The 24,654-nt window shown below is 39.7% G+C and overlaps 1 protein-coding gene across 2 annotated transcripts; it reads left to right on the top strand.

Moving 5' to 3' along the window:
- Positions 1–662: 662 nt before the first annotated feature.
- Positions 663–24,442, top strand: lmbr1l.L (limb development membrane protein 1-like L homeolog). 2 transcript variants are annotated; one of them, NM_001087268.1, is given in 17 exon segments: positions 708–875; positions 7,890–7,974; positions 9,483–9,516; positions 13,453–13,592; positions 14,002–14,105; positions 15,141–15,267; positions 15,467–15,535; positions 16,081–16,145; positions 16,562–16,634; positions 16,722–16,805; positions 17,679–17,755; positions 17,837–17,914; positions 18,017–18,090; positions 19,416–19,506; positions 19,636–19,702; positions 20,276–20,437; positions 21,461–23,492. In NM_001087268.1, coding segments are annotated over 17 exon segments (1,452 nt in total). In that variant the 5' UTR covers positions 708–809; the 3' UTR covers positions 21,517–23,492.
- The last annotated feature ends 212 nt before the right edge of the window (positions 24,443–24,654 follow it).

Below are 24,654 nucleotides of genomic sequence, written 5' to 3'. Positions count from 1 at the left end.
TAGTATGATGTAGACACTGAAATTCTGAGACAATTTGCAATAGTTTTCCATTTTCAATTTGTTGTATTTTTTCCAGTTATTAAACTTTTTGATCAGCAGCTCTCCAGTGCGGTATTTCAGCAGATATCTGGTTGCTAGGGTCTTGTTTTCCATAGTAACCAGGCAGTGGCTTGAATAAGAGACTGGAATAAGTATAGGCTGGAGATTGAATAGGAAGATAAGTAATACAATGTAACAATAAAATTGTAGCCTCACAGAGCAATAGTTTTTTGCCTGCTTGGGTCAGTGACCCCCAATTGAAAGCTGGGAGGGGGGAGAAAAAAAGCAAATAACGAAAAAACTATAAAGAATAAATAATGAAGACCAACTGCAAAGTTGCTAGGAACAGGGCATTCTGTAACATAACAAAAGTTAACTCAAACTGGAGTTTTTGATATATACCTTTATATTAAGAAATATGCGAAATAGAGTAGAGAATATTCACAAGCTATCAGGCGATACAAGTACCAGAAGTCTCAAATCGGCTGCCAGGGAATGGGTTAAATCTAGGCCAGCCAACCGTTACAACCTCTGTCATTCCTGTTCTCGGCCAATCAACTGTGAGCTGCAAGGCGTTCTGGGCCAATGACGCGCATGCCGCTGTTTAATTCGTGATTGGGTGAGTGTAAGTAAGGGCGGGGCGTCGGAGGCGTTTAGAATACAAGGTAACCTGAAGCTGGCGTGGTTATCTGATCGCTGCGGGCTTGTTCACAAGTAACGATTCTCCCGGTCGGTGTGGAACGTGCACGGAGGCGCCATGATCCCAGAAGATGGAAGTGAACCAGGATGTGTCTGTTAGAGAGCAGATTTTCCACGACTGGGTCCGGGAATGCATAGTGAGTTTGGTTCCGGGGGGGGGGGATGGGAGTATTAACACTTACAGTACTAGTATAACCAGCAAGCACTAATTCCCCCTGCGACTGATTAACCGCATAGGGCCTGGAGCACTCAGCATCAGCTGACTTAAGTTTTCTTGCAGTGCAACTAACGGGGAATTAGTAGCTCAGGTCCATGGGTGCATTACGGGGCTTCACTTGCACTACAACTCCCAAAGGTTCTCTCACAGCTGCCGGGACAATGCCTTGTGCTTTCAAGAGCGGAATTAACATATGGGTCTGTGTGGCTCATTTGCTCAGTGGTCACCCCCCCTGCTTTCATGTCACTGACCACCTGCCTCCACCTTCAGTCTTTTCATTTGTCATTCAATTCATATTCATTGTGCTGACTGTCCCAAAACTGTCACTGATCCCCTACTGTCCCAAACAGCTACTGCCTTCAGTAATCACAGGTACTCCTATTGCCCTGAAACTACTTTAGGTGATTGTTATAGCAGCCATTGGCATTGCTTCTTGACCTTAACCTGGGTCATGTCCACCTGGACTCTGTTATTTTGGCCAGCTGTGTTTACTGCAGTAGGATTCTCTTTTTCTGTGTCGATTATCAACCAAACCACTAAAAAGTCATGGGCACCCATAACCACTCAGTGTGTCATTACCCTTGGGGTAAGGCCACACGAGGAGATTTGGGGAGATTTTGCCTCGTCTTTTGAGCGACTATCTCCCCGAACTGCCTCACCGTTTTTCCCCATAGGCTACAATGAAAAGTTGCCTGAGCTAATATGCACACGCGGCGATGCGTTTTCAATAGTCGAGTCTCAGTGAGGCAACTTTGGTGACTATAGAAAATGCATTGTGCATGTGCATTAGCGCAGGTGACTTTTTATTGCAGCCTATGGGGGAAAACGCTGAGGCAAATCGGGGAGATAATCGCTCAAAAGACGGGGCGACTAGTCGCCAGGCGACAAAGTCTTCCCCGAATCTCCTCGTGTGGACTAGCCCTTAAAGGGGTTGTTTCACCTTCCAACACTTTTTCAGTTCAGTTGGTTTCAGATAATTCCCCAGAAATAAAGATTTTTTTTCCAATTACTATCTATTTTCTATGTGTGACGGTTTTCTAATATTGAAGTGTAAAATTTCATTAATTCACCTTCTAAAGCAGCTCTGAGAGGGGGGTCGGCGACCCTGTAGACTGTTCTTAATTGATACATTTAGTTGATACATTTCTTATCTTTGTCCCCGCTGAGCAGAATCCCTGGGTTTTATTAAACGCAGCCGTTAAGCTGGCCATAGACGCAAAGATCCAATCGTACAAATCGAGGATTCGTACGATTTTTGGACCATGTGTGGAGAGTCCCGACATTTTTCCTCCCACGTAGATCGTCCGTTTGGTTAAAAGATTTCTGTCGGCTGCCGATAATATATCTGCATGTATTGCATATCGTACGATTTTCTGAAAAGAATTAAATTGAAAAAAGTGTTTGGAAGCTGAACAACCCCTGTCACCTATAAATTGTATGATAGACTCCTTTCTAATTCTTTATACTATTCTAAGATGTTTCCAAGTGCTGGGTTTATCAAATTGTTGGTTGATTAGTGTAATATGTACTGTACACTATACAAATACATTTCGGAAGGTGTGTTCCTTTAAAGGTGAAAGCTTGGTATGAGCCCTTTTATCTTCATTGTTCTGCACTTTCCACTGTTTGTCCCTGTGTGCTTGACTTACTTGCTTTGCTCAATAGTGTGTCATTGCTTATGTCACTAGTGCATGTAACAGACCTGGGCAGAACTAGTGACGCTGCAGCTCTGCGTGGTGGAAAGCCTAACACAGCGACTGCTGTAAGTGTGTGAGGCTGCTGGGTCCTTGTGTGCATGAAAGCAGCTATAATTTGTGGACTTTATATAATGATGTTAAGATTATATTATGCCATAGCGACCCACTCTGTAGCTTGTGAGTGCAGTTTTTAAATGGTTTCTTTATACAATATAGATCATAGGTTCTCCGTTTACTATCACTGATTACAGTCTGATCCAGGGAATACCAAGGCCAAAATTTGTCTAGTGAAAGCAAGTCAAGGTATTAACATCAGACTGTAGGACTACATTGCAACAGGTGGCAGTTGAAATGTGTGAGATTTCTATTAAAGTTATGTTGAATCCACCTGGGTGGAGGGAGCACACTTCTATGCATGAAGTGCAGGAATCAAATCAAGAGTTCCAATCGGGGGAAAATGGTAATTTTTTTAGCTGCTGTGGTTCAGAGGGCATACATTACATGTGGTATGGTGGCCCAGGCAGATGTTGGCGCACAGAGGGTGTCCTTATCCCAAACGTTTGGTAAAATTGAGCAGTCTGGTCATGACTAAAGGTGGCCATATACGGGAAGATTAAAGCCGTTTATATCTGTCGTTTAGCCCAATTCAGCAGCTTGTCTGCCCATGTGTGGGGGCTCCCAACGGGACCTCCCGATCTATATCAGGCCAAAAATTGGCCAGATATCGATCAGTCAAGTTTGTTTTTTTTTTTTTTGTACGATGCAGGACTGCATCGGCTAGGTGATGCGGTCCTGTGACCCGTCAGAGCCCATTCGTAGTATTGTAATCCGATCGTTCGGCCCGATATCGCCCAGCTGTTAGTGGGCATATCTGGTTAACATCCGCTCATTTGGCGATCTTGCCAAACTAGCGGATCTTATAGTGTAGGGCCACCTTCATTCCAATACCTTTTTTTTATTTCATTTGGCAAATGACTAGCACTTAGCGAGTGCTATTTTTGAGTCTAGTAACAAGTCCCTACTCCCCAAATCCACATCTTTATTTAACTGGAACTTGTTCATGTAAATCACACTGGGAAACCTGTTGCACTCTAATCAGCTTGCTCTCCCCTGTTCTGACAGTTCTTATCACTACGTGCTTCATTCTCTGGGGGGTTGCTTATTTTCTCCTACTAGCTGCGCACACTGATTACATTCTGATACCAGCAGGCCATGTAGAAGGTGTCATCTTCATTTCAGTATGTTGTGAATGTTCCTTGTGCGTCATCCATGCTAGAGATTTTAGTAACAGGACACTGCAGTTAGCTCTTTATTTTATCCGTATAATTGTTTTTGAATTGGTACAGCCGTCATTTTAGAATTTATCCATTTGAATCAGTTTGCTCTTAAAATATACTAGATATGTTGACAGTTAAGAAAAAAAAAAAAAAACCTATATAATAAAGTTGAAGTGTCTCTGCGTCCAATCCCTGTGTCCGTGGGATTGCGCTACTGCGCATGTGCCCCACGGACCTCTAGCGCCTGTTAATTTAACGGGCTTAATGTCTAGTGTTCATATAAAGTAGAATATATTCACTTTGCCAAAAGGTTGACCAACCAACCTACCTTTTGTTGGATGAGAGTGGGTTGATCCAGTCATTTAGACCCCAGGCCAAGAACTGGACAACAATTGAATCTGTAAGTGTAGGGGACTAGTTTAGACAGACTCGGTCTTTGCTTGATGAGATACACAAGTCAGTAAGCTGCTGAGTCAGTTGGCAGCCGGTATTATGTGTATGGTCCACTATGTGTTTCACTATTTGCTGAAATAGTAATTCAGAGAACATGTAGTTCTAAAGCAAGTCACCCTGTTGGAATTTGCCTCATGAATTAACATATGATATTGTTCATGTTTTGCAAAGACTGTTTTAATTGTTCCGACCTCTTTAGTTAAAGTTTCATGGGGAAAAAATAGATCAATGCCAATGTTTCCTCTAAAGCTGCCCATTTATGCCCCATGATCAGGCAGTTTTGGGACCATACTATCTGACCACCATAGCATGTATACCTAGTGCTGTAAAACACATTTGTTTTTAAACTCTAAGATAATTAAAGAAAATCCCTCTGATTTTAATAATGTTAGCAACCTCAATCTTCACACTGAACAAATATCTACTAAATTATTATATGATTCTTTGCTGAGCGATTTGCAAAATGTCTGATTTCCTTTTCTGGAATGTAAATTAAGTGTTTTGTGTTGGCCTATGCTGACCTGTAACTTGAACCAACCCACACATTAGAATTGTAGCTGGCAACATTTTTACGGAATGAGTCTTTCAGAGAAGTTGGAGCAGTGCTGTAATGTGAGGTTTAAAAATATGAAAATGCTAGTTTTAATGTAACTTCCAGTGGCGTAACTATAGAGGAAGCAGTTTACAAATATGAAAATGCTAGTTTTAATGTTACTTCAAGTGGCGTAACTATAGAGGAAGCAGTTTACAAATACATGAAAATGCTAGTTTTAATGTAACTTCAAGTGGCGTAACTATAGAGGAAGCAGACCCAGTTGTTGTGGGGGGGGTCTGCTTCCACTATAGTTGTTGGAATCCCGCCCTCCCCAGCAGCTCCTACTGGTGGGAAAGGGGGCCTGGTGGGTTGATGTTATACTACTGGTAACTTCTGAACTCTCTGCAAAGGTTTTAATTGCCTTTCTGAACATTAGAAAGGATATCCGGTCAATACAGTAAAAGTTGTTCAAATTTGCCCTTTTGTGCCTCTTAATTTCACCTTTGACGAGGTAAAACATAAGGACAAATAAAGTCCTCACCCTTGTGCATAATAATGTAATTCTTAGCAACTTTCAAATATACATTTAACAATTTCTATGGCTTTAACATTATTTGGAAATGGCAACAAATATAGTTAACCCCTTTCTTGTTCTCTGGTTCTAACTAGGGTTGCCACCTGGCCGGTATTTTACCGGCCTGGCCGTTAAAAAAAAAATATTGGTGGTCCCAATGTTATTAAAAGGGGGGAAAAAAGATAAATATATAGGAAGACATGTATTTTTTTTTTTTTTTTTTTTCAGAAAAGTGGCAACACTAGTTCTAACTCTCTACGATTAGTGTGTGCTAGATTGTTTCATGAGTCCCAGCAAGTGCAGAGAATAGTAAACAGCCAGACAGATGCTGGTTTCCGTTGCAACGACATTCACATACAACCACGGAACGTTTAAAATGAATGTATACTAGAAGGTTGCTTAGTGGTAAAGGCACTTTTGAATGGTCACACCTGATAAGCTAAATTCTAATCTTTCTGTTGCCTTGTCTACGTATTTATGACTTGGTTGACTGATTGCAGCCTGTGGGTCATTTGGACTGAAAAAAAAAGGCTTTTGGCAAGGGAGGCCAAAAAAAATAAAAAATTGCATCGATTGTGGGAAAAAGCTCTCCAAGTGTATAATGGTGCCATGTTGGCACCCACACTAGTACCTTGAACTTGGATTTACTAGTTTTTTCTGGGCGCTTGTTAAACGGAACTCTGTCTGTCTGCAAGCGCGTCTGATTTATTATAAGCAGCAGCACATGCCTGTAAGTGAAAGGAAGCAAAGAGCTCACTCAGCAGGACATCTTCAGGACGGCATATGGCAGTGGGGCAAGCAGCTATTCCCTTTAAGCCTGCTTGTGACATCTTGTCTTCTAACCCTTTGCCATATGTCTCCCTACATCTGCTCACTTAGCAGAACCAAAGTAACATTTGATAACATTAAATGGGGCTTGTGTCAACTTAGCCTTTAAAGCTGACCGGTTTGCATAGAACTGAATTGTTTTTTTCCATTCTGATCCTCTATTTACTATAGGCTGCATTAGAAAGTGTAATCCTTGCAACAGCAATGAGACAGAAATAAGTAAATTCCAGGAAGTATGCTTCTGTATGCAAGCAAGTGACGCTAGTAACCACTATTCCAATAAGCAGACCTTTGCTGTTTCGGACTGCAATAGGCATGAAAACACCAATGTGTTGTAAAGTTAATCATCTCTGTACTAATGGGTACATTTATGTGCTTGTGATGATATATATATATTTGATTCATACCGGTTTAGGGAGCTTTTAAAAGCAGTGATTTTTTTTTTTTTTTTGTCCTTTTAAAGGGATGAGTGGTAGAGAGTACAGATATGGCATCCGTTATCCAGAAAAGCTCAGAATTACGGAAAAGCTGCCTCCCGTAGACTCCATTTTATTCAAATCCAATATTTTTAAAAATGATTTCCTTTTTTCTCTGTAATAAAACAGTAGCTTTTACTTGATCCAAACTAAGATATACTTAATCCTTATTGGAAGGAAAACCAGCCTATTGGGTTTATTTCATGTTTACATGATTTTCTTGGAGACTTAATCTATGAAGATCCAAATTAGAGAAATATCCATTATTGGGAAAACACAAGGTCCTGAACATTCCGGATAACATGTCCCATACCTGTATTTGTAAGTGTGTATGATGCCAAAAGGAACACATTGATTTTAGCCTTACACAGAGTGATATGCTCTTCCATTCTTTGTGGTTTTTATTAGGAATTCTTCTTTATCTCTCTGCTTAGAAGTGCATGTCTGGAGTGTGTAGAATGTCCAACAGACCGCAGCACACTGACACTTTGTTTCTTGTGAAACTTTTGTGATTTATTGGCTCAGTAGACAAAAAATGTGACGTTTCGAGTCTCACAGGACCCTTTATGATAAAGGGTCCTGTGAGACTCGAAACGTCGCATTTTTTGTCTACTGAGCCAATAAATCACAAAAGTTTCACAAGAAACAAAGTGTCAGTGTGCTGCGGTCTGTTGGACATTGTATATGATTGATACCCATGGCAGAGTGGGATATTGACTGCTAAGCACCTGGTCCTTAAGGGAAAAGAGACGGAGGTGAGCGCTTCATTCTTGTGTGGAGTGTGTAGAATGTCATTGGTTATGCTTAGGCACAATTTAGGCATCCGAGCATTGGTCCAAATAAATCTGCCACATGCATATTCAGCCAGATGTAGTAAGATTTTTCAGGCTTCCTGATGATATCTAAGTGAGCCCCAATTCCCATTATTTCGACTTTATTACATGGGACAAAAAACTACCGAGTTGGTCAGAATTGGGTAAAGTTGCCAAACAATATCAACTCTTGTATGGCAACCTTAATTTACGTTTTTTAATACATTTGCAAAAAAAAAATGAAACTTTGTCTTAACTTATTTTTTATCTGTTCCTTTGCAGATCTGCAGCCTGCTTTTCTCCACGCTTTATCTTCTCTCTTACATAGTTATCACCAAATTTAAAAAGCATGCCGACTTTGCCACAGGTGAGTCCCAGCACTGAAATGTATTTTAAGTGGATTTTAAATGCAAGACCACAAACATACATGTTTTTCTATGGGCAATCTTCAATAGATCCTTAACTGGCTTGCACTCTGCTCTGGTCCTCCACCCAAAAACATATGTATAATGAAAGGGAATGTCATTTTAAGCAATTTCCTAATATACACTACATTTTTTAGCTAAGCTTTTACAGAGACCGTAAAGATGAACCATCTATGTAGCTGTATGAAATATAGTTGTCAGAAGGAGACTTTGGCCCCCCAAATTTAAATGTTTTCTATCCTACAGTCAATCTACTTTTTTATTTTCAATCTGTGCATCCCCTGGGGGCTGGTATTTCAGCAACATATGGAGTGACTGAATGTCTTTGAGCAGCCATTATCCTAAGATCAAGAATTGTTCCTTTACAAAGTGTTGGTAGCATTTCAAATGGAAATAAAGGCTGAATCCACTGATGGACAGTTTTGGAGCAGAACATTTCTTTAGACTACACATTCCTTGTTTATTACAATCTCTCGTCAAAAATATATCCCCCCCCCCCTTCCTTCTATCCCACCATCAGCTTGTTGAAAAGCAAAGCTTTGGCAGACTACTTGGCCCACGCAGATCTGTAATGTAATGCTCCAGTGCATGATCCTTTGAGCAATGTTTTCTAAGTCTCAATGCTTACACCTACTCAGCACATCTAATTATAGGTTAAAGTGAGCCGGCATCTTGGTTCGCTTCAGTGCCACTTATAAAAGTGTCACTCCAAACTACTGTCTTTGATATAGGCAGTGTTGTCCAAATGAAAGCCCTCAAGATGAGTGTAAATATAATTTTACAAGCAGCTGGAGGGCTGCACTTTGGATATTCTGATTCAGGACCAAAGCTACTGGTGTGCTGTACTGCCTTGCATGACATTAAAGGGCATACAATAGAACGCCCATTTTACGTTTTTCAAGGGACCAGAATAAAAACATGTAAAATCAGGGAAATTTATTCTGCATAATATATAGGTGGGGGCAGAAAAATAAAACAATGTAAAGTGAGAGAAACCTTAAAATCAGGGGATGTAAAATTGAGCTTTCTCTGTATTTATTAACATTGTAACTTGACAAACATCAGTGGTTAGCCAGAGCTGTTGCTTTTTGTTGTCTAACTTGTAGGTGATTGTTGAAATCTAATTGAGGATTGGTTGCTATGGGCAACATCACCAGTGATATTTGTCTCCAATATTAATAAATATGCCTCTAAGGGGGTTATGTCATTAAAGGCAATGAGTTTGTCAGGGGCAGTAACCTGTAGCAGGTAGAATTTCATGGTCACATGTTTAAAAGCAAACATCTGGTTGCTATGGGTTACTGCTCCTGGGCAAACTTGGCGCCTTTTCTCACATATGAGGGTAAGTGCTGTAAATTAGTGGCATTTTGAGGTGCAAGCTGGTTTTCTCTGAGCTATTCTGTAACCCACTTGTTTGTAAAATGTCTAATAAGCTGTTCTTTCTTTGCAGTCGATGTTGAAGATGCTGCCGTTAACAGAATTGCGTAAGTGCCCACGTAGATTGTTTTATTTGAAGGGCAAACAGGCCAGTGCTGTTGCCCTCATCTGAACTGACTCCATAATATCTCTATGCATGGCATGAGGTTAGATGATATACTGTAGTAAAAAGCATCACAACCTTGCTTATGAAAGAAAGGAATAAAAGCATGACCATCGAATAACCTTTACTGATTTATAGCCTGTAAAACTGTTATTACACAGAAACCACTCCCTGAACCTGTACAGACTGGAAGAATGTAGAATTATTAAATATTGACTAATTCAACTTAAAAAGATGCTAACTTGTATAAATAGCTTTTTGAATGCTAGATAAACAACTCCTTTTTAATGATTGCATTCCTTCAATGTAGACATCAGGCATGGATACCTGCAGCTCTCCAGATAATGATAAACTGTTGTTAGTCATCTGAAGGGCAGCAAAGGACAGTGAATCCAATAAGCTAGATACATAGGAGACTGTTCTATTGGAATATAAAATGCCAGTGGATAATTTATACTGAGACTGCTTTGTGCTACCTTTAGTTTAAGTTAAATGAATAATACATCTGCCAGTGATACCTATAAGTTTAACACATTGCATAATATCCTATTTTTCACAATGTGGCTGATTTATTTTAGTCTGAACTTTGGACTCCGTTTTATTAGGGATCTTCTGTTGCAAGTGTCCTCATATGCCTCTTTCTTGGCTTGTTAATCCTCTAGAGCTGTACATCAGTCATTCACGCTGCAGTTCCCCCTGTACACGGCCTTTGTTCTTCTATCTGAGTATTGCGTGGCAGAGCAGAGTTCTCCTCTCTTAGACTTTAACCTTGCGGTGTTCTTGCAGCCAGGCCTCGGCCTCCCTTTCTCGGTCTATGATATTGCAGATTGTTTATGGTACAAAGTACAGGTTTTGAATTATGTTATGTCGCTTATCTTTGGTGCTCAACCATGGACTCCTGTTTTATAGTCTAAGTTGCCAGTTTTGCTGATTATTTTTGTCTGCTCAGCATATTTTTTTATGTAGCAACTGACATAATGTGTTCCTTGGCTGATTCAGTGTTCATAAACTGGGTTAAAAGTCACCAACAGGGTGCTAATGTTGTAAGCACTTATGACTGGCAGTGAATTGGTTCCTGGTCTTAAAGGTTTTTACATTAATGCCCATTTCACCAGGTCCTACTGCATTCGATAATTACACCTGTATTTCCCATGCAGCGTATATTCTTGTGTTCCATTGTGCAATTAGGAATGTCATACATAGAGTGAGGCCAGTGCACAAGCTTGTATTTCCGCAGTGAATACATACAGGTATCTCTTGCACTATCACATGTATGTAAACAGGGAAACAAATGGAATGATCTAAAATAAGAGTAGTGAATTTAATAGTAGGTAGGTCTCATTAGTGGCTTAATATCGGGTGTCTCATGTTGGCTTTCCTGTGTATTTCACTCCTGTTTTTTGTATGACTACTCTGCAAGATATGGCTGACACATCTACCCAAGAACTGCACTTTCAAGCCTAACAAGTTCATTGCTTGAATGCGGTATAATTCCAGCAGCCTGGTGGCTTAGCTCATTATTTACTTTGTGTTTGGTATGCTTCCATTACTCTTATTTTCGTATACATTGGATATTCTTGCCATCATGTATACATTGGGGCTTTGCTGTATGTATAAACGGTTCGTTTGTTTGTTTTCGCCATTTAGATAGTACATTGTCTCTGCTCTAAAAAATTCTTGTGAGCAACTGATTGCCACTGTTTCCCCCTTAAAGTGATACTAACACAAAAAACAAATTTTCAAAATATTAATGTACATAAAAAGTAGGGATGCAACAAATCCACTATTTTAGAATTCCGCTGACTCCTGAATGCTTTGTAAAAGATTTGGCCGAATACAGAATCGAATCAGAATCCTAATTTGCATATGTAAATTAGGGACACAAAGGTGAAAGAACCATGCACACAATTTTGATTTTCTTGTAAAGCTGGCCATAGACGCAAAGATCCGATCGTATGAATCCTTGATTCGTATATTTTTCGGACCGTGTTCCGACATTTGATGTGCCATGCCGATTGGTCGATCAGATAGGTTAAAAGATTTGTCGGCTGCCGATAATATCTCTGCATGTATTGCTGATCGTACGATTTTCAGTGGGAGACTGTCACTAGCTTTGGTTGGACATAGATATCGTACGATTGCTGTCAGGGGCAGAACATTGCTGATCTGTTCTTTAACTACTTTATTTGATCTGAAAGGTCAAAGGAGTTTGGGACGTCTGATCGTCCGATTATAGGAGGTAAATCTGCATGTCTATGGCCAGCTTTAGTGTGACAAAAAGCCATGTTTTTTTGGATTGGGATTCAGTTTGGGCAGGCACTTGCATTTGGCCGAATCTGAATCCTGCTGAAAAAGGCTGAATCCTGAGCCTCAATGCACAGAATCCTCTATTCTCTGCATCCCCAATAAAAAGTTACCTATAGGTGATGTTAATCTATTTTTGCTAAAAGGAAATACTTTTATGGCAAAATTATAAAGTTCAGGCAAATACAATGTTTTATATTTAAATTTTTTTTAAAACAAATGTTTAATTTCAGGTGTCTGTATCGCTTTAAGATGGCAGTAGGCAGCCATATGCCTTGTACTTTAGTGTAATTTCTCTGGCTGGGGGTTTGAGAGCTTTCAGTGCCTATTAAGTCTGATGGAAAAAAATGATTTCTTATGAGTGCTTTCTAATCTGTGGTAATACAGGGAGAGGAAATGCATATTTTTATTAGATGCAAATAAGCATTTTGTCACGTATTGTCTGTTGCTGGTTTTGAGTGTGAATTGGAGCAGAATGGAGTGAAAGCTGCAGCCACTCCCTGACTGCCAGAATACATTCCATATTCAGTATTCCATAGACCGGAAAGTGCCATTCTTGTCCGTTTTTCTGTCTATTCCTACAGCTCTCTGTCCCAGCTATCCTGTAGTATTATTTATTATTATTATTATGATCATTATTTTATGTCCTGACTGATACTTATGCTGAACTATTTCCCCCTTATCACAGTGAATGATCTAGCATTGTAGTGTTGTTTAAACTCCAATAAAACATCTTGTGTGTATTATGCTAGCTTGTACATGTAGAAATGGGGATGTGGGTCAGTTCCTGTGTAGGGAAATGAATGCAGCTCTTCCTGTTTCTAATTCTGATATCCTTGTGGTCGTACATTAATGACACCTGGTGGCCTTTTTGGGTATTGCATTGTACAGGTATGGGATCAATTATCTGGAAACCCGTTATCCAGAAAATTCTGTATTCTGGGAAGGTCTCCCATAGACTAATTTTAAAAAAATAATTTCCCTTTCCTCTGTAATAATAAAAAGTACCTTGTGCTCTATCCAAACAGAGTCCCTATTGCAGGAAAAACTAGCCTATTAGGTTTATTTAATGTTAAAATTAGTTTTAAGTAGACTTAAGATATGAAGATCCCATACCTGTACAGGAGAATATTTTCCCCACAGACTTCAGTAGTGTTTATATAGGATAACACACATGAGATTGTTTTCATGATCTATCCATAGTCCGAAATCAAATTGAAAAGGGAAAACTATTTTTGTTGTTGTAATGGAATGATTGCAGTGTATGGAGAAACAGAGGGTTATATACAGGAGCAGCTTTGCATGTTTATTCCCAGTCTCAATCATATAGCCTGTTGGTAAGAACTCCCAGAAGTGTGGCACTTTGGTCTATTTATATGCATATTGCTACTAGAAGCTGAAAGCTTGTGTGAGTTGCAGCTCTGCCATTTCTCCTCACACAGACAACCCAAGAACTCCATTGACGCCTTGATAAATTGCAAACAAAATACATCTGCATAATGTAGTCAGAATACTTTGGCTATGATGTGTGGCTTTTAAATATACACTCACATTTCTCTGGTTGATCTCTCCCTAGGCTCTGGATGTGCACATTCACACTGGCCGTGTCCGTGGGTGCAGTACTGCTGCTTCCCTTCTCCATCATCAGTAACGAGGTGCTACTCTCCGTGCCCCACAATTATTACATCCAGTGGCTCAACGGCTCCCTCATCCATGGTGAGTAATCCATGTCTGTTACTGCTTTAAATTCCTGCTGGTGTCTCCATGGAATATAAATATCATTTTATGGCTATCATTCCATTGATGGATTTACCCTAAAGCTAAGTCACACGTGGAGGAGAAAATGTCAATCTTCTGCCATCCAAAATCTATCCCGTGTGAGCACTGACATACAGTGCCTGCCAGTGATACTGGAACATGGGGTGGATTTTCACTCAAAACATGTCTGTGTCAAAGGTCAGTGTTTAGACTAGTAGACCGAATTCCTGGTCTACCATTCTGATCACCACCAGTGTTCCGTGTCTGTATTCTTTGGTCACTGTGAGCTGCACTCTATTTTTGCTTCTTGTAGTAGTTAGATTGTTGCCCTACCTTTCTCCTACAATGTATCTTCTTTTCTTTATAGGCCTCTGGAACCTGGTCTTCCTTTTCTCCAACTTGTCATTAGTGTTTCTGATGCCTTTTGCCTATCTCTTCACTGAGGCTGAAGGATTTGCTGGATCTAAAAAGGTATGGCTGGGGTGTGGTAATATTATTGGTGTGCCATCACTAAATTTTTTTTCTTCTTTTAAATCCACTAAATTTTAGTTGCTACTTTAAGCTTTCCCCCCCCCCCCATAGATTTGAGATATGACTGTGTTTATGTTCTTCCTCAACCCAACCATATGTCAGCAGTCCAATGCAACTTTCTGCCTCATGCTGGAATCAGACAGTTAGAGAGAGGAAATCTCTCTGTGATTCTAAGCATGCGTTTGTTGCAGCCAGTTTAGCACTCGCAAATTATTAATGGGGTACTTTTTCTTTTAAGCTGGCCATAGATGCAAAGATCCGATCGTACGAATCATCGTACGATCTGACTTTTCCATCTCCCGACCCGCCACTAACCATTCAGATCAAAGTCTTACCAGTCAGATTAGTTAAAGAAGAGATCAGCAATGTTCTGCCCCTGACAGCAATCGTACGATATCTATGTCCAACCAAAGCTGGTGACAGTCTCCCACTGAAAATCGTACGATCGGCAATACATGCAGAGATATTATCGGCAGCCGACAAATTTTCTAACCTGTCCGATCGACCGGACGAAAAATGTCGGGACTCTCCACACACGGTCCGAATATCCTACGAATCCTCGATTCGTACGATCAGATCTTTGCGTCTATGGCCAGCTTAAGTATGTTCTAGAACCTCAATGTTTTTGCCTCTTTCAACTTACTTTGTGAGGTTACAATTTTATGTTGCTTTTTTATTGCTTGTCTTTTTATTCACACATCTCCTCCTATTCAAGTTCCTGTCTTGCTAGGGTAAACTGACACCTAGCAACCAGATAGCTTCTGAAATTCCAAACTGGAGAGCTGCTGAACAAAAAGAAAAATGATTTAAGCCCAGTCAAGTCCAATTGCAAATTCTCAGAATATCAAGGTTTTATTGCCTAAAATATTGTGTTGTGCATTTTTTTCTCAAAGTTAGTTTCCCATTTATCATTCACTAAACTGCAGTGTAAGGCTAATATACACTCCCTAGTAATGGTCATTTCTTGCTTTGTAGGGAGTCATGTCCCGTGTATATGAGACCACTGTGGTACTGCTGCTCCTCACACTCCTCGTATTTGGCATTGTTTGGGTTGCATCAGCAATCTTCGATGATGACTCAGCTGGCCGCGAATCTCTTTACGGTAGGTAACCTGACTGATTAGTTCTCTTAGGCCTGAGAAGAAGAGCTCCTCCCAAAATGAATTTGTTTGTAAGCAGCACTTCTACAAGCTGACCTGCTCTTCCACACCACTACATTTGCTCATGTTTCTTATTTTTTTGTAAAAATGGGTGAAACCCTGGCCAGTCATAGTAACATTGCTTGTTTTCTTTTCTTTGCAGACCTCTGGGAATACTATTTACCATACCTCTACTCTGGCATCTCGCTATTTGGGGTTCTATTGCTTTTGTGTAAGTGCAGATATGGTGGACACATTTCCATTGCAGGATATTTTACATCCCTGGTGATTCATTTGCATCTAACTGTGGCCAGTCACTCTCCAGAGCGTTAACGGACCAGTGACACCAAAAAAATTAAAGTTTGTAAAAATAATGAAATCTAATGTAGTGTTTCCCTGCACTAGTAGTAACATTTGTGTGTTTGCTTTAGAAACAAACAAGCTGCTGTGTAGCCATGGGGGCAGCAATTCAAAGCACAGGTTACATAGCATATAGCAGATGCACTCTGTAAATCCCGCTGTATTTTTAGAGCTCATCCGTTATGTGCTATGCAACGTGTCTTTTCTCCTTTTTCAGCTGGAATGGCTGCCCCATGGCTACACAGCAGCCTAGTCATATAAACCATAGTAGTCTTTCTTAAGCAAACAAACCTTTACCAACACAGGGCAACCGTACATGATATTTTAATGACTTTAATTTATTTTTTGCTGTTACTGTTTTTTTAAATTGGTCTTTTTGTGTGACTTACTGACTCGTATTTGTTTTCTTTTCTGCAGTGTGCACTCCCTTTGGCCTCTCTCGGATGTTCTCTGTAACTGGAAATCTGCTGGTCAAACCACGGGTATGAGATCTTTTGTCTCCACTAACCTACCCAAAGTATTTAAATGCTTTATCTGTAAATATAAAAGTGCATATTGTTGTCTAGTTGAAGCCAGGAAAACTGAGGGTAGCTGCCTGTTTGGCCCTGCAAACAATTGGACAATAGATAGATTTCACTGTTTCTTACCTGACTATCAATTTTCTTACTGATGTCGGACGAAAAATCGTTAGATGCACGATCATCTGATTCCCACTAACCTCATGATAATTTGGCAGATTGGTTGGATTGCACTAAAATCGGTAGTTCAAGAAGAAAAATCTTTGTGTCTATGGGGATCTTTATTAGCCATGTTCATTTGCATTAAAACAACATTGTTGGTATTTTCCAGCCTATGACTCAAGTGGAGCATAGACTCATTTGCTGCTTTCTGTTTGCAGTTGCTGGAAAACCTAGAGGAGCACCTGAGCTGTACAGCCTTTGAGGAAGCTGCCATCTCTCGCAAAATCTCCAGTAAGTGAAACTCCTACATGCTGCTGTGCTGTGACTTTGATTTTCCTTAATAACTGCCTTGACACGCTCCATGTATTTTACTTTTAGCCAAAGCATCCTGCTGGCTGAACCTTAACATGGAAGCCTTGCAGAAACGGCTGCTGGCCATCCAAAGCCACAGAATAACTCTAGGTAAGTAAGTGTCAGCTGCCTTTTGTTATTATTAATCCATCTTGTTCACAACACAAGTTCTTTTGTTGGCATTCATTGAGCAACCAGCCAATATGCAGCAATACACAAAGTTAGGCCCATGAAAGGATAGTCTTTATCATTTATACTTTATTACTAGCATGTTTTTATGAAAGCTCTGAAGAATATCTATGTGTGTAGCCGATCATAACCTTATCATTTATTTATAGAGTGCCAGCAAGTTATGCAGTCCCTTAAAATATTTTAACAAACGAGTGTTGCAGAATAATTATATGATTTGGTGTCCCCTGTTATCAAGAGCTTAAAATGTAAACTGATACATTTTATATCTGATAGCAATTTTCTTTGTGTTTCCTTTTGTAGTAAAGGTTAAATCCATGTTCAGCATCATAATATGAAATGTAGCTGTAGTATATTCAGTGTTTAGGGCATAGGGCCTTCCCTCACCTTTTGCACTGGTATTGATTGTGATGTATGTATATAATTCATGTGATTTAGTTATAATCACATTTACTTTACAGCGCTATGCAATATGTTGGTGCTATATAAATACATAATAATAATACTCTGTAAAGCCTCTTAGATGTTACTCTATAAAAGGTAATAGTAGTTATAGATTCGGCATCCCAGGCCTGAGCAAATAATAACCAAAGTAACTAGACCTCTTTCTACATATGGCGGTCTTATCATAATCGGTTGGCAGTCCATCAGATTGTAGTCTGACATATTGGAGAATCTGGCAGTTAAACTCACAATTTAACTTGCCTGTTGCTTTACATTGGTGTGTCTGCCTTTTTATTGCTGCCTTGAGCCAGTTTCTTTGTCAAACTGTACTCTTTCCATTTAATATATCAGAGATGAGGAGGAGAGCGTCTCCCTGGCAGCGTAACCTGGTGTATCCCCTCGCCATGCTGCTCCTACTGGCTCTCACAGTAAGTGTTTGTTGTTGGGAATATATTAAACTGGATGCTGCTGAAGTCTGTTCTTTACTAATAATTGTAATTTCTTTTAAGGGGATTACTGTGCTGATTGTGTGTGTGAATGTCCTAGAACTTCTTATTGATGAGGCCGCTATGCCAAAGGGAATACAGGTACCAGTCTTTCTTCAATCCCCTAAAAAGAAGTCATTGTGGTTTAAGGTTTATTAGATCACTGTCAGTATCCTTAATTTCCATACTTTGTCTCCTGTGCAGAGTTCTCAGCTCGGGAAGGTTTCTTTCTCCGTTTTTGGTTCATTTGGAGCAGCTGTGCAAGTCATCCTTATCTTGTATCCTTCATAGTTGATAAAGTGTTGAACTCTGCTCTGAGACCAAAAACCAAGGCTGGCCAAAATGGCTGCTACCTAACGTCTACCCATGGGCATTTTTGCTCATGGGAATGTTGTAATGGTTTTTTTGGTTATCAAAACACCTTGCGCTATAGTCCTTTAAAGTGGTCTTATATGGTAGTATGTGCCTTCTCATACTGATGATATTTTATCCTTTCTGTCCCTGTGCTGAGGATGCACAAAATATGCTGATCAGCAGCCAAGAGCTCACTGGTTATATACAGAGCACTGGCAATGAAGAATTGAGGGGGTGGATGAGTGGCATGGAGCTTCACTACCACAGGGCTCCTGTACCAATCCCAGCATTCCTCCTAGACAGATTACATAAATGGTTAAATGTGGGTTTGTTTTGTGCTTAAGCATGCAAACTTTGTAGGTCTTCCCCAGTACTCTATGCAGAACTCCTGTGTACCTGTGTATGTATAAATCTCATGCAGCTGCACTCATTTAGATACAATATCCCTCTGCCCCATGAAGTTTATGGTTTAGGTTTGATAACAAGATTGTAGGAAATGTGCAAGACCACAAGGTGTTCATACAGCATTCCTCCGCAAGAGCTGAATGTAGATGATGGCACTTGAGCTTGTTACCTGTATACTCGTTGAAAAGCATTTGTTTATAGTCAAGTGCATGAAAACACAGAACTCTTTTGAGCCCTTCTGATTCTTATTCCATTTATTCAGTTACTCACGTTTTCCTAGAGCAAAACTCTAGCAGGTGAACAGGTTTTCTTGTGTGGTGAATAAAGACCCATCATTTGAGCCATCACAGTCACTTTATTGTTTAATGAGATTCATACAAACACCAACTGAGCTCAGAATACACTCAAATCTACTCTTGGTCAATGGCCACCTGTTCCGTAATTATTTTTGCAAGCCAATATAAAATATTGCCAGCTTTCTGGATACATTAATCTAGGGTGGGGAGTTAGTTACCACTATTCTGCTGTACAGGCCAGGTAGGCAGTTCAGAATAGTGATTTGTTTGTATACCTGTAAAGGTACAGTGACGTGAATGTGTTGTAAGCTGCAATAATGGATGGTGTGTATATAATAGAAACTTGTGCACTTTAGTAATTAGAACTACTAGGTTTCTGTAAAATGTTTACATAGAAATTGAAGTTCAAGTGTAGTATTAATTTGTACTGATATAATTTGTATTTGCACATTTTTGTTGGTGATGTTTTCTGTGTGCATCAGGTCTATGCAGTTCTGGTGTTTTTTTTTAATGCTCTTATGCGTTTTGGATCCTTGACCAAAGCCCAGCTATCTAATGGCCTCCTCTGTAGTGGGGTTTTACAGTTCTCCACTTTTTATTCAGCTCCTGCCTCAGAAGCAGAACACACCCATGACCAAAGTAAGAAAAGTATTCCCCCTACTGTGTGTACATGTAACTGTAAATAATGTACATAGCTCTGCATTCAGAATGACTTCTACCTACCAGCGAGCTGTAACAGCTTCTTATATTTTTTGTTTTTTCTATTAGATTATCGGGAACTGTGTGTCCCTCCTCATTCTCAGCTCTGCTCTCCCTGTGTTTTCCCGGACTTTAGGTAAGTGTGCATGTACTCCTAGGCAACCATGGGGCTCAGAGGATAAAGGTAGATATCTGCCATGGTGTAGATGACATTTCTGGATTATATGAGTGGGTGATCATGCAAAGGAAGCATTTGTTTCGTAGAAAATAAGTACAGCATCCAAGCAGCCCATAGGAAATACTAAGGCATTCCTGAAAGTCTTATTCTGATGGCTTGCATTTGATGGTGTGGTTAGACTTGCCAATAAAACAGATGGATATGCACAGATCTGTATTGTATGCCATCGAATGCACATACAGTTGTAATGACCAGAGAAGGTCTACTCCAAACCTGCATCAGACTTCAATGGATGTGAGTAAAGCAGCCCTCAACCATGCAATCTCATCTGATTGCAGTTGGACCAATTGTAATTAGTCGATCAGATCACAACTGCTAGCTGCAGGACTCTGACTATATATTATGCAGCGAGGGCTGTTCACTTTGGGTGATGCAATGTAAAGTAAAATGGCTGTGCTCAACATAGTACTTATGGTGGATTGGTTTAATTAGAACAGTATTTTAAACTATTAAAACTTCTTCCATGTGAAGGTATCACCAGATTTGATCTTCTTGGGGACTTTGGGCGCTTCAACTGGTTGGGAAACTTTTACCTTATCCTCCTGTACAATATGATGTTTGCTGGTCTCGCCACGCTTTGTCTGGTGAAGAAGTTTACCTGGGCAGTACAGGCTGAACTAATCCGTGCATTTGGTAAGAGGGTCTTCTCATATCTCTTTGTATGTACTTTATATTTTTCACCAAAAGGTTCAGTGGTGTGATGACTGTTTATAATAGGAATGGTGCTTAAAGTGATAGTGACACCGCTAGTTTTGTGCTTAGATCTCTACTTTAATGGCAATAATAACTATTACTGATTTAAACCCACAAATTCGTAAAATATTTGTTTTAAAACAAAACTGCTTTCAGCCTCTCATCTCAACCCATTCCTAAACAAAATAAAAACCTCCTCTTTCTGAAAATCTCCTCTCCCACACTGCTCAGGTTTTCTTTTTTTCAGATGGTGCTTAACTCATTCCCTCTTACTAGTTTATATGTGTGTCCCTTTCTTGCCTTTTCCTGTACTAACAATCTACTCCAGCTCTGGGGGTTAAAAGGTTAATCTTGCAAGCAGTCCTTGCACAGATCATTCTGTTTGGGCAGGCAGGCAGGCAAGGGCCACCCATAATCAAGTAAGGCAGAATAAGTTAAAAGCACCATAATAAAAAAAAAAAATGAGCAGCACAGATCGGTGCAGAAGAGGTGTTTTGCAGTGCGGTGGAGGAGCAGAGGATTCCTATTGTATAGTCACATATCCGAACATGAAAGGAAGAAGAAGCACTGTGATAAGCAGGCTGTAAACCCTGACCTTGTGTGGCTAGTATAAGCCATTAACTGTGCTGCCAGATTCTTCCTGTCAGTCAAGCATTTCACTTCCACCTTGTAAGCTCTGATTGACAAGCCTCAAGTGACCAAAAGAATGTGGCGTAGTCTTGACACTCTCTTAAAGGAGAAGTGACCTATGTCCAATTTACATAGAAGCCACATTGAGGAAAATTGTCTAAAGGACATATAGGCTTATATTGAAGAAGAATTCAATTATGCTAAAACTTGAGAAATGTCCTTTTAATTGCACTGTACAGGGGTAACCCTCAAAGAATGGGTGCATATTCCCAGCCTTTATCTTTCTTCTCCCACATATGTTAGATGTAAAACTATATTTTTTTTTTATTTAAGGTCTGGACCGCTTACCCCTCTCGGTCAAAAAAATTCGCAGTCAAGGCAAAGCTTGAGTTATCTCTGAAGTCATTGTTTTTGAGTCAAGCACTTGGAAGAGATCAGCCAGATAATCTCTGGATCCACGAAAGAGGAAAACAAATATGCCCAGTGGATTCTATGTGCTTGTTGGGTAAACACTGTGTTTGGGATGGATACTTCTAGCCTGTGGGCTGCTTGCAATGTGCGTCCATCTAATGAACAGTATTGGAAGGCTTTCTGGGCCAGATGAAGATGTTGGACACAGAGAAACTGTACTCAATCATTAAAACCAGCTGAGCCTACTCAGGGGTGAATAGACTCCCTCCCCTGACCATTGCTTGAATGAAAAGTCTGCTGCTAAAGAGGGGGGCGTTCATGAAGAAATGTGAGATGTTATCAATGTGGCCATCACTCAGATGTGTTGTAATCACAATACCACATTTTAAAGTGGATTATATTCTGAAATTGCCTTCAGGATCCACCTCTGCTTGTTTACATAGACTTCACTCCATGCTTTGGGACCTTCTGTTCACACCTTAATGAAAACTGTGCAAAGACTCACCAGCACCCTTATATATCCCATGCTTTCCTCTTTTATAGAGGGAGCCTTGGACTTAAGGGATGTAAGCTGTGAATTTTTTTTTTTTTTATTTGTGGTGCTTCCGCCATAATGTTGGTGTCTGTTGTGTTGTTCTAAATGTCTGTGAGGGAGTGATTCATGATAAACATTACAGTGGAATTGAGCGTGGATGACCTATGGTCATTTTTACTTAAACGTTCATTGCTGCTTTATTTGTTTTGTGTGAATTGCAGTTGGTCTACGCATACAGTATTTCATAACGTAATTTATTTTGTGTTCTGCCTGTAGCTGAGACAGAGGAGGAAGTTTGTATATAGATTGTATAACAAGGCATGGGGTTGCAGTGGTGGTATTGCATGGAGTCTCTCTCTACCCAACCGACTGCAGCGTGATAACAAATTCCATTTTCCTTAGTTACTGTCGCTGCCTTATCCTGAGAGTTTGGTTATAAACTGTCATGGCTTCTGTTCTACATTCTACTTCCCAGCTCGTCGCAACTTAATGAATATTTGGTGTTCTGTAGACATCACCCATACTGTAGGCTGCTGCAGAGCCCTGTTCTTAACTCTTTCACAGCGGCAAAAATATCAGTCCATTAGTTTCACACTTGTTATATTCCGTGAGCAGCCAATGGTTGGTTATCCTTTGATCAAGGCCGCTTATGTCAAATCTGTTTTCTTTATGCTGATTCTAACCTGTAAACTGTGGGTTACGCCCCACTCATACACCAATGCATTAACCAATCAACTTTTATAATTGGCCTATGCTAATGATATTCTGACAGCAGAGGATAGGTGAGAGATAAGTTGATACACAAATCTAGGTTAAGGTTCTGTTTAACACAATAACATTACAAACAAGATCACATAAGCACCGCACAATCACAGTGGTATCATTTTTAGCAAAATTTTGGCTTAGCATTACAATTTTTTAAATGTGTGTGTGTGTGTGTTGGGGGGACGGATGTATTAAAAGGTGCACAAGTTTGTTCCAGGTCTAGCAACCCCTAGTAGTCAGTTGGAAGTTTGCTTTTTAAAAAGCGGTCTGATTATTGGTTGCTAGTAATGTTGCACCTGATATTTTACTACCCCCCCCCCCAATACTTTTATGTGCCATTTTCACTACGTCTTATCTTGAAACCTCAAACTCGTCAAGTGCCGGCAGTGTGAAATTTTAAGAGATGCAATAAGCCACCCTCGCTTGTAGAGTAGAGACGGACCACTTCATGCAATGTCTTTTGAGCACCGACCATACACTGCACTGACTCACGTGTATAAATGTTAGTTTTACTGAAAAAGGAGCATAGACATAGTTTGTATTTATGCCAACGATTATTACACTATTTTTAATTAATTTAAAACATTTCTAATTATTTTTATACAGAATTTCTAATTATGTTACCAAATAGCATCTTTAAGAAAAAAAAAAAAAGTTTTATGGTAGATGTTTGTGTGTTAATACATCTTGCCTTGTCTCTTGCTGGATTAAACATGGCCGATGTGCTGCTTTACAATATTTGTTTTGGTAAGGAAAAAAAATGAAATTCTGAGCTATGAAGCTGTTTTTTTGTTATTTTTATTATTTCTTTTTTATTCTTTGGTGTGAAACCTGTTGACTATTTTTATTATTGTAGGGGGAGGGGGATTATAGAGAAGTTTAAAAGGCCATGAGTAGAATTTATGTTGAGACAGGGTATGGTAATACCTTCTTAAAGTGACTACTAACAAGGACACTATTCCGTTATTTGTGGGCTGTAATGTATATTCCAGTTTCTGTTATGACTTTGTTTTGTCAAAGCATGTATTGTCCTATTGTAACTCTCATTTCAGGAGATTAATGCTGATGTCACAATATTGTGATTGACTCGTCTTTTATCAGGTTAAAGTCATAGCTATGAAACCCCTGGCATTTTCATCAGTCACAGAAAGAGACATCCGTTTTTCTCAATATGAATGCACAGAGGTCCTATGCGCATCTATTTGCTGTGAAACAAACCTTTATTTCTACACTGCCCATTAGATATATAAGTGAGCCACGATTGGGTATCTTTCATGTAAGGGCACTAAATATGTGAGTAAGGCAGCTCCTCTTTATGTATTTTTGGCCTGGCAAATAATGGCTGATAAACCTCCATGTGACATATGCTTAATCTCCTGTTCTAGACTCAAATATCATGGCCCACCCAAAAGCAATACATAACTAAGAACTGCCAAAAATTTATCAAGATTATTTATTATAAACCAGTGGTCAATGTTGGCATTGCTGTGAAAGGGGGTGAGACTATAATAAATTTGATGTATACAATGTTATGTATGTTTGAAGAGAAAAAAAAAAAACAGAATATTGTTTTTCATATCATTAAAGACTCCTCTTGGTTTTTATCTGTTTTGTTATCTTGTCTTTTAATTTCCACTTATTATTAGCTATGCCTCCAGCTACAGATGTTCCCATAGAGCACACCCATAAGAATCCTCACACATGTATATATGTGCAATTGAAATCTAAAAGTTCAACAATTGCTATTGAAAGCAGCATTTGCTTAACTCCTGGATGTTACATTTTAAAGCGGAACTATCACGAAAATTAAAATGTA

Source organism: Xenopus laevis, chromosome 2L (assembly GCF_017654675.1).
Source record: "Xenopus laevis strain J_2021 chromosome 2L, Xenopus_laevis_v10.1, whole genome shotgun sequence".
Taxonomy (NCBI): domain Eukaryota; kingdom Metazoa; phylum Chordata; class Amphibia; order Anura; family Pipidae; genus Xenopus; species Xenopus laevis.
Note: the sequence above shows the minus strand (reverse complement) of the source record. Positions and strands in the feature narration are given on the sequence as shown.

Bases quoted from the DNA above. Each gene is read 5' to 3' on its own strand.
- lmbr1l.L (XM_041580879.1), top strand. From the start codon at position 810: ATGGAAGTGAACCAGGATGTGTCTGTTAGAGAGCAGATTTTCCACGAC. The intron at 16,806-17,678 runs GTAAGTAAGTGT...TTAATATATCAG, and splicing joins AAGCCACAGAATAACTCTAG to AGATGAGGAGGAGAGCGTCT. The intron at 19,703-20,275 runs GTAAGTGTGCAT...TTCCATGTGAAG, and splicing joins TGTGTTTTCCCGGACTTTAG to GTATCACCAGATTTGATCTT.